This window comes from Ailuropoda melanoleuca, chromosome 1 (genome assembly GCF_002007445.2).
Source record: "Ailuropoda melanoleuca isolate Jingjing chromosome 1, ASM200744v2, whole genome shotgun sequence".
Lineage (NCBI taxonomy): Eukaryota > Metazoa > Chordata > Mammalia > Carnivora > Ursidae > Ailuropoda > Ailuropoda melanoleuca.
In genome coordinates this window covers 201,665,593-201,676,549 of record NC_048218.1, presented here as the reverse complement: position 1 = coordinate 201,676,549, position 10,957 = coordinate 201,665,593, and the positions used below count along the sequence as shown (strand labels likewise).

Genomic DNA, 10,957 nt, shown 5'->3' with positions numbered 1-10,957 from the left:
CCCCATGCCTTCTGTTCTCGCTCCCCTTCTTCTAGCTGTCTTTGGTCATTGCTATAACTTTATATAAATTTTTGTACTGCTAATTAAACATTCAAAGTGTTAATTGTATTCTCTGATGTTGATAAAATTTAGTCTTAATTCCACAATTTAGATGAAAGTGTAAGAGTGCAGGTTCTAAGGTCTACCTAGACTCTAAGCCCAACATCAACATTTTTTTTTAAAGATTTATTTATTTATTCTAGAGAGGGAGTGAGCAAGTGTGGGGAGGGCAGAGGGAGCAGGAGAGAAGCAGACTCCCCACTGAGCAGCTGAGCCCTGAGGCAGGGCTCAATGGAGGGCTTGACATGCCAGGCAGGGCTCAATCCCAGGACCCTGAGATCATGACCTAGCCAAATCAAGAGCCTACTGCTTAACCCACTGTGCCACCCAGGTGCCCCCAACCCCAACATCAACATTCGTACACTAACTGCTATTTGTTTTCCGTATATCTTACGATGTTTTGTTTCTCTGTTCATTCCTTCATTACTGGTCCCTTTTTGTTAAATATTTTGTAGTGCACTATTTAATTCTCTTGTCATTTCTTTATACACACACACGCACACACACAAATATATATATTTGAGTTATTTTCTTAGTGGCTACTCCTGGGGATTATGATTAGCATTCTAATTTTATGGTTATGTTAATATAAACTTAACTGCAAGTTTACCAATTCTTTGCTCTTTTATTGCTTCAACCTATTCTCCCCCTCCAGAGGCTGCAGAGATGCTGGTTTCCATGACAATTGTGGGGCTATTGGTTTTCAAGGATACTGCAAAGCTGGGGAGTTGATGATGGACACACATCAATTTGAACCACCCCAAAGCTCATGGTTCTTAACAAGGTCAGCAGTTTTCCTTGCATGCATACTCCCCAGATTGTTGCCATTTTCCCCCTTGCATTCTGAAAGAGTTGTTTTCTACAAATTTGTCAGTGTACTTTTTCTTTATGGAGCAGAGGATTTTTGGAGATCCTTACATTATTTCTATTGACCAGTGCCTATATTTTTTTGAAGAAAACGAATATTTCCTGTCTCCACAGATAGCGTACAGCTACTCTTCACACCATATAAGCTTAGANTCCTGTCTCCACAGATAGCGTACAGCTACTCTTCACATCATATAAGCTTAGGTAAATGTAAAGAAAATTTTCTAGCCCTTAATATCTCTAACTCTTGTCTGTTTAGAAGCCTTATAACTAGGTTTCTGATGACTTCTCCAAACTTTATTGCACTTGGTGTTTAAAACATGAAGTTAGGGGCACCTGGGTGGCTCAGTCGTTAAGCGTCTGCCTTCAGCTCAGGGCATGATCCCAGGGTTCTGGGATCGAGCCCCACATCGGGCTCCATGCTCCGCTGGGAGCCTGCTTCTTCCTCTCCCACTCCCCCTGTTTGTGTTCCCTTTCTTGCTGGCTGTCTCTCTCTCTGTTAAATAGATAAATAAAATCTTAAAAAAAATAAAAATAAAACATGAAGTTAGAGAAGAGTTAGCATTGATGAGATTCCTTTTTTGCTCTTTTGAATTCAATCTGCTAATCATCAACCTGGTTTAGTGATTGAAGAATATATATATATATATCACATACATCCATACTGTCCATAATGGTATTTATTTTCATATGGCTTTAATTAATTTTTAAGGTAAATTTTGTTTACATGATTCTTTCAGAGGGTCTCAGAGAAATGCAATGCTTGGGAAATTTATAAATAATCTTGATGTGAGCATTGTGCTTTCATAAAGTGAACATTAACCTGAAAATATCTCAGATATTAGTTTTGTGTAATGATCCTAGAAATGTTATTTTTTTCCAAAAGACCTCAATAAAAGACTTGCACAATTAAGAAAAAAATTTTTGTTCCCAAACTTGAAATAAACTCTTTGCCACGGTGAAGAATTTTTCAGTAGCTGCTTATATGGTACCTTTGGTAACTGACTTGTGCCTTTGGTAACTGACTGGTACCTAACAATGCTTGGCTCTCTGCTAATTTTCGTTTGTCTATTTCACCTCTCTATTATTTGCTATGGCTGCCATAAGAAACTACCACGGTCTGGGATGCATAGACAGTGCTGAGGGTTAGTAGTCTGAGATTTCGGTGTGGACTGGGTTGGTTCCTTCCAAGGTCCCTCTTCTTGGCTTGGAGATGGCTATCTTCTCCTTGTGTTTTCACATGTTTATGTCTGTGTCCTAATCTCTTCTTATAAGGACACCAGCTATATTAGTTAGAGCTACTCTAAATACCTCATGTTGATATAATTACCTCTATAAAACCCCATCTCCAGAAAGCCCCCCTTTGAGGTATTACAGGACCATGATTTCAACATATGAACTTTGAGTGAACACAATTCAGGTCAATCCAGCTAATTACTTGTTGTCAGACAATGAAGCCTTATCATATGGTATCCATGCTTAACAACCACAAGTCAGCTTCCTTAACATTTGCTTCTCAGGTACATGACTTGATATTTCAGAATAATCATATCTTTTGGAATATGGTTCAGGATTATATTGCCCCAGGTCTTACCTACCTGCCAATAGAGACTTCGGTATAAAAACAAAACTGTTAACTGGAGCGGTTTGCCATTTGTGGGAATTACATATAAATGCCCTTGCTAAGCCCTCTTCCAAACTGGCAACATTATTTTCATGTTGCTTTAATCATTAATGAGATCAATTTTTCACAAAATTTTTATTTGATTATATTTAATGCTTTGTTGAGCAAGGTGAAGTTGGTAAGATAATTAGAAGTGAGTTCAGGCTTCAGATGAGGGTGTTCAGGAAGCACACCAGTAGTACAGGGTCGTGCTCCTTGAGAAAAAGAGATATACAAAGTGGGCTCACATTCACAGAGGCTTTCTTCCAGAAGATAGTCCCAAACAGTGGTCATGAAAATAGAGTCCAGGCAGAAAGCTGCAGTCTTGCTGGGTGCAAGCAACAGAAATTGGAGTTACAGAAAAATAGGCGAACTGGGAATTGAGTTGGTGTGGGGATCTGGAAGAGGAAGGACCCATAGAGAGGAGAGGGGAGTCCTCTTAGGCCTTTCTTAATCCTAACTACATGGATGCTGAAACCTAACAGAGACCACTGGCTGAGGTGCCAAAAGATGAGGAGAGCTTAGAGGAACTGAAAGGAGCTGAGCAGAAACTTCAGAAGTTGCAAAATGTTCAGGGGATTTGGGAGTTACAATCCAGCCAGGGTGGAGATCTCTTCGTAAAGACCTTGGTGTAGGCACAGAAACGATGCCTGAGCAGTAGGGGTAACACTGAAATTGGTTAGTTTTAACCACCTTAAAATGGAACCTCAAGAGAAACAAGCTGATCCTCATCAAATTTCACTGCTTACTCAGTAAAAACAAAATATATCAATAACCTTTATAGGAGTACGACATAATTTACGGCTTCTAAAAGGCATCATGTAACACATGAAAAAAGCAAGGAAAAGATATCAATAATCAAGAAGTAAAATAGTCAACAGTAGAGGTCCCAGATATAACAGATACTAAAGTTACAAATAAAAACTCAAATTACTATAATTTGTCAAAGAAAAGGGAAAAAAAGATATAAAGAATAAAAATGTAATATTTCAGTGATGTATTAGAATCTACAAAAAGAATCAAATATTCATTTTGAAACAGTAATATATAATATATTGAAAAAACACTGGCTGAATTTAACAGATGATAGCCCCTGGCAGAGAGCAGGACCAAGATCTTATATTAAGATTAACAGAAAACTATCAAATGGAAACATAAAAAGAAAAATAATGGAAAAATGAAGTTGAGTCTGAGAGATATAAAGGAGTGTGGTAAAAAAAAAATTCTAACATATACTTGAGAGTAAAGAAAAATATAATGGGGAAAAAAGCAAATTTTGAAGGAATTATTTCTGAGTATTTCCAAATCATGGTGAAAGTGTGTTCCCATGAATGCAGAAATCTCAGCAAAACACAAGCAGGATAAATTGCTGTAAAAGATACCTGGAAATACTACAGTAACATTTCTGAAAAACCAAAGTTAAAGTAAATATTCTTAATATTTAGAGAAAAATAATTAGACCCATTATGATCAGGGAGCATTCCTGCAGCTAGAAAAAGGTATTATCTTTAGGATTTCTTGCAGTGTAGACCTACTGGCAATAAAGATTCTAATTCATTTGTTTGCTTGTTGGTTTTATTTTTGTTTTTGTCTGGGAATGTTTTTATTTCATCTGAGTTTTGGAAGGGTACTCTTCTGTGTGTAAACTTTTGATTGATAGCTGTTTTTCAGTGCTTTAAAGATATTCCCCCACTGTCCTCTGACTTCTGTGGATTCAACTGAGAAGCTAGCTTCTCATTAACTGCTTATTACTGTATTCCTGATGGTAATGGAGGAAGGGTCTAGTTTCATGAAGGCGTCTTTATTCTAATATCCTGCCTTACATAAGAGAAGGCTATATATCTCATGGGCCCATTGCAGTTAGTACAACCTGGAATCCTGAGGATTGAAAGTGACCTGAAAGCCAGGTGCTGCCTTACAATCTCACCACTCAGTTGGTGATTGTGCCCCATCTTTGTCCACTGAGAATTTTATTTATGCTCTTGCAAGCCCAGCTGTGCACTTAAAAATTATGGTTTTTAAAATATTTTACCCAGTATTTTTAGGTGCTTAATCATAACATGATTTTCAAGATAGGAACTCTGCTATATTGCTTATTGTTTCTAGTCTAGAAATCCTAAAACTAGTCTATGTAGAAAGGAAGCCAAATAATTGCTATTTCTCTTTGCAAGTAAGTTACTCAGTGCAAACAGAACAATGCTATCATTACCAAAGGTGACTTTCAGCACCTACCTATAAAACCTTGTTTCTCAACTAAATGTTATTCCTTACTCTCTTCCACATTTCCCATTCCAGTTTCCTGCTGAAGTGTTGTTTGATGGTACCCTCATCACCTCCCATTTCCAGTGTCATTTCTTCATCTATTTGCAAATTATTCAATGCATAACTAAATTCCTGTTTTCTTGTACTTTCCAATTATTCCAGTCCATAATTTTTATCTCTACATGATCAGATTATTTAAAAACCTGCATTTACCTGTTTCATAGATTTTCTATTTTTAAAATTGTGCTTCTCAAAAAAACTTGTATTTATTCATTATATAAACAATACAGATTCCTCAGTTGGATTTGAAAATTCAGATAAGCAAATAGAAGAAAAATCCTTTATTATCAACGTGAGTTTTCTATCAAAAAATGGATATTATTGGGGCACCTGGGTGGTTTAGTTGGTTAAGTGTTTGCCTTTGGCTCCGGTCATGATCCCAGGGTCCTAGGGTCAAGCCCGGCATTGGGCTCCTTGCTTCAGCGGGAAATCAGCTGCTCCCTCTCCCTCTGCCCCTCCCCTGCTTGTGCTCTCTCTCTCTTAATTAAATAAATAAAATCTTTTTTAAAAAAATGGGTATTATGCCTATGGCATTAGTAATCTTCCTTTCTTCATGTAATATGGATTATAAATACAAGTCAACAAACATACAATAAAACATGACTCTGATTTTTAAGAAGATATTCTTTAGTATGCATGTTCCATTTAAATATATATTTTACCTATATTTTAATATCAGAAATCTTGGATGTTTTCAATCACAGTTAAAGATACAGACGTAGTGAAGAGAAGGGCCATATGCACCCCAATGTTCATAGCAGCATTGTCCACAATAGCTAAATCGTGGAAGGAGTCAAGATGCCCTTCAACAGATGACTGGATTAAGAAGATGTGGTCCATATATACAATGGAATATTACTCAGCTATCAAAAAGAACGATTTCTCAACATTTGCTGCAACATGGACGGCACTGGAGGAGATAATGCTAAGTGAAATAAGTCAAGCAGAGAAAGACAATTATCATATGGTTTCTCTCATCTATGGAACATAAGAACTAGGAAGATCCGTAGGAGAAGAAAGGGATAAAGAAAGGGGGAGTAATCAGAAGGGGGAATGAAGCATGAGAGACTATGGACTCTGAGAAACAACTGAGGGCTTCAGAGGGGTGGGAGGTGGGGGAATGGGATAGGCTGGCGATGGGTAGTAAGGAGGCACATATTGCATGGTGCACTGGGTGTTATACGCAACTAATGAGTCATCGAACTTTACATAAAAAAAAAATTAAAAATTTAAAAAATAAATAAATAAGCAAATTTCATGCCACAAAAATAAAAAAAAAAGAAGGTTATTAGATATGATGAGAACAAATCTGACTATTTCTATACAATCCCCATTAGTATCTCTGGTTGGAGACCAACGTAGAGGGCAACTGCATAAAACATCACAACAGGATGAGCAAGAACTGAGTGCTGGAGAACTCACATGGCTACATGGACAAGCCTGAAGCAGCTGTCCTGAGTCCCTGCTGCCTCCATATTCAGATGATTCCACATGTCCCCAGATAGAGGTGACAAAGGCAAATGCTAGGAAAGCAAGGCTATAGCTTTCATAGGGAATGAACATGGTGCAGGTGACATAGCCTTGTCTCTGAGGGCTTCAGGGCGGTCTGACCAGACCAGAGGTCAAAATGAAACACACGGTCATATCGCAGACAAGCCCGTAACAGCATAAGGGCTAAGGTGTGGATGAGCCACTTTGGAAGTATAATGGATGCTGACTAAATATAATAAGAGAACATACTTTCCATAGCCTCATACTCCAGGATCAAAGGCTAGACAGGACCTGGGATAGGTCCAGAGAGGCCAAATCTCAGCAGGTAATGGCCAGCCCTCATGAAGGGCCTAACAAATCTCAAGGAGAGATGGACATGTAGACCAGACCAGGATGAAATGACATGAAAAAGAGGCTCTTCAAACCAGGCAAGACAGGTTTCTATCTTTGATAGAAAAGTTTCAAGTTCATGTCATCCCAATACACATATATAACTTCACTTGCCCACTCCCCCAATCTTTCATTGCTGCTAATTAAGAATATTAAGCTAATCACAAAAGAATAAATAAATTCTTTATTTTTGGTTCAGCTGTTTAGAAGAAAGAAAATCAGACTTGTGACCCCTTAATATTTAAGTTTACTATTATCAGAATAATTCCAGTTTCCCTTATCAGATTGTAAACCCACCAGGCAGAAATTGCATATATTTGGCTCATCCTTGTATTACTAATACCTAGCTCAGTGTGAGGCACATTGTAGGTCATGGGTAAATGATAATTACATAGGCAGCCTATCAGGAGTTTAAGCAAAGGCAGATCCGAGTACAGAGCATTCATAAGCCAACATTGCCTTGAGTATGTAGCCAACAGAAATTATTGCATATGTCCTCCAAAAAGTTGTGCTTAATAATATTCATGGAATACTTATTATAGCCAGAATTGCAGACAACTCAACTACTCACCAGAAATATAATGGATAAATTGATACATGTTTATGTAATATAATGCCATGAAACAGTTAATGAAATAGAGCCACAGGCAACAACCTGAGTGAATCTCACATCGTGCGTAAAAGAAGGCAAATAAAAATAATGCCCCCTTTTCATGTAATATATGTGATTGTGTGTGCATCCACACACACATGTAAATTTCATATATACGTATATATACATGTACATATATATATGCACCACCACATGTAGAATGCATAAAATACTACAATTCTGAATTGTATTTATGTGTGCTTTTAAATTTTTTTATTTATTATTTTTGAGAGAGAGAGTGTGCACATGCCCTCAAGGTTGGGGAGGGGCAGAGGGAGAGGGAGAATCCCAAGCAGGCTCCACACTCAGCACAAAGCCCAATGCGGGGCTTCATCCCATGACCTTGAGATCACAACCTAAGCCAAATCAAGAGTCAGATGCTTAACCAACTGAGCCACCTAGACACCCCATCCATGTGTTTTTTAAATATTTATTATTTCTTTAGAGAACTGAGATTGCAAAAGAAAGACTATGAGTCATTTTGTATTTCCTAAGTTATTTGAAACCTTGACATTTTCCATCATATAAAAGGCTACATTTTGCAAAATTCCTGCTCCTTTTCTAGTATAATAGAAGATCTCATTTTCAATGGTCTCATTTATAAGTCATAGTCGTGTTCTTCAAAGATATGATGAAGGTATGTAGTGGCTAATATTAGTAATTACCATTTATTGAGCTCTTATTATGACTCGTGGATTCTGCAAGCATTTGCACAAAATATTTCCTCTTACAAACCTATATGCTTAGTATTAGTGAATTCATTTTATACAAAACAAAATCTAAATTCCAAAGAATTTCAGTATATTGCAGACGTTTGCACATCTAGCAATTGGCAGAACTTTGTAAAAACCCAGCTTTATCTGAGCTCACAATCACGTGTTTTCAACCTTTATTTGGTCATGGAGTAAGGCCTGTATAACAGATATTCTTACAAAAGGGTTGCTTTGTAAGACAGAAGTCCATATAGTTTCCTCTTTAAAACACTTTGCCAAAAAAACACCTTATTCTAAAAGTTTTATATTTGCCTTTTATACAGTTTAAGTATATGGCAGATTTGAGAAAAGAATTGAAAAACAAAAAAAGTATCCTTATATATCCTTTTCCACTCCTTCTTAACTATTTTCTCTCACTTCATAACTAAGTGCTGGAATTTAGTTTGAATAAGATGGGTTATTAAACTCACCTCAATCTCTTAACTTAAAATCAAATTATTCCTGATAATTTCTATTTTTTTTAAAGATTTTATTTATTTATTCGACAGAGATAGAGACAGCCAGCGAGAGAGGGAACACAAGCAGGGGGAGTGGGAGAGGAAGAAGCAGGCTCATAGCAGAGGAGCCTGATGTGGGGCTCGATCCCATAACACCGGGATCATGCCCTGAGCCGAAGGCAGACGCTTAACTGCTATGCCACCCAGGCGCCCCCCTGATAATTTCTAGCTCAAATATCATTCATCAACTAGTCATCACAAAAATTACAGTCTGCTGTCATTTGCTAGGAAGTTTTCTCCAAGTGTTGGTCATTTCCCATCAGAGACAAATGACCCAACCAGTGAGAGAAAATAGAGAGCTCTTTCAAGAACTCTCAATGACTTCCTTTCTGTTCTCTTCTCCTCCACAGATCACCACCTCCATTCCCCAAGTAGAGAAAACAAGCAACAGAGAGAGCTCCAATGTCCACATATTTACTAGCCCGATCTCCTTTGGGGTTTTTGTTGTTCGTAGCGGCATCACATGCACATTTTCCATTCTCCTTCCCTTGAAGTCATGGCTCGTGCTCTTCCCCACTTAAGTCGATTATGCCTTAGAAAACATTGCTATCAAGGGAATTTAAACAGGAATTGTGTTTCAAATGTAGACCTATTTTTGAAGGAGATGACAGCTGCTGATTTTAAATACTGAAATTATTACCTTATCAATCTCTCCTATTCACTGTATCTTAAACATTCTGCCAATACCTTGCTTTATTTTATAAAATGTTGTCTACTAGTCCTGATTACAGAAAAATATACAAACTCATTTCCTTTTATTCAGAATATTTCACATAATTATATTAAAAGTGTGTCCACTTTGCCACTAGTGGGAAGTCATTTTCATTTTCTTGTGCAACATTGACTTTCAGTGCCAGAGGGAGGAAAGTAGAATGATCTTTCTTGGGAGAGTGTGCTAGGAAAATCTGAAGATGAAAAGGATGCCCTAGAGCGTGTTTATGAATCCTGGTGAATATTGGATGAGATGATTTCTCAGGTCCCTTTAAACTCAGTTATTTTATTATGCTACAGGTTTTCATGGAGTTCTCTCTTTTTCAAGCATCCTCTTCAGAGCAGCTTTGACTTCTTTGTTCCTCAGACTATAGATCAGGGGGTTGAGCATGGGATTGAAAAGGCTGTGAAATAGGAGGAGATATTTCTTCTGCTCCTTGGGGTTCCCATACCTGGGCCCAACATACATTATAATGGCTGTGCCGTAAAAGAGTCCAACCACACAGAGATGGGAGGAGCAGGTGGAGAAGGCCTTCTGGCGCCCCTCCCCTGATGGAATCTTTAGGATGGCACCTAGAATATGAATGTAAGATATCACAATTGAGGAGAATGGTCCCACCAGCACAGACACTGCCCCAGCCAAAACCACAATCTCATTAATGTGGGTATCTGCACAGGCAAGCTTGAACACAGCTATAATTTCACAGAAGAAGTGGTTAACTTTCTGTGGTCCACAGAAGGGCAATGGTATGAGTAGCACTAAGTGTACTAGGGCCAGGAGGACTCCTAAAACCCAGGAAGTCAGCACCAGGGTGACACAGACACTCCAGCTCATGACGGCAGAATATCGGAGGGGGTGGCAGATGGCCACATACCGATCATAGGACATCACCACCAGGAGAAGACATTCAGTATGAGCAAAAGCCAAGAAGAGAAAGGTCTGTGTCAAGCAGCCAGCGAAGGAGATGGGCTTGCCTGGCTTCAGCAAGTTCACGAGCATCTGGGGCACCGTGTTGCAGGCATAGGCTATGTCGACGATGGCCAGGTGGGAGAGGAAGAAGTACATGGGGGTGTGCAGTCTGCAGTCCAGTGAGATGAGCCCCAGGATGAGCCTGTTCCCCAGCAGGGTGAAGACAAAGAAGAGGGAGAAGAGCCCAAAGAGAAGCATCTGAATCCCTGGGCTGAGGGGAAATCCCAGTAGGATGAACTCTGTGACAGAGGTCTGATTTCCCCCCATCTTCCTGTGAAAGAGATAATGGAGCTCACCATGTCTGAATGCCTGAGGGAAGTGTTGAAACATGATGGGTCTGTGTGTGTCATCGTTTATTTCCTAAGAAAACATCTTTAATGAGATTTTTGTACTGTTTGTCACTATGCGAAAACGATGGTTCCAAATAACACAGAAGGAATTATTTTCACGGCAATAAGTTAAATCCTAGCATTCTACTACGGTCTTCAGTAAATCTTATGTCTATTGACCAACTTTCACCAT

General features: G+C 38.6%; 1 protein-coding gene across 1 annotated transcript; it reads right to left on the bottom strand.

Moving 5' to 3' along the window:
* Positions 1 to 9,769: 9,769 nt before the first annotated feature.
* Positions 9,770 to 10,702, bottom strand: LOC100464082 (olfactory receptor 2A25). The gene has a single exon (XM_002921816.2). The coding sequence runs from the start codon at positions 10,700 to 10,702 to the stop codon at positions 9,770 to 9,772; it is 933 nt and encodes a 310-aa protein (XP_002921862.2).
* Between the last annotated feature and the right edge of the window lie 255 nt (positions 10,703 to 10,957).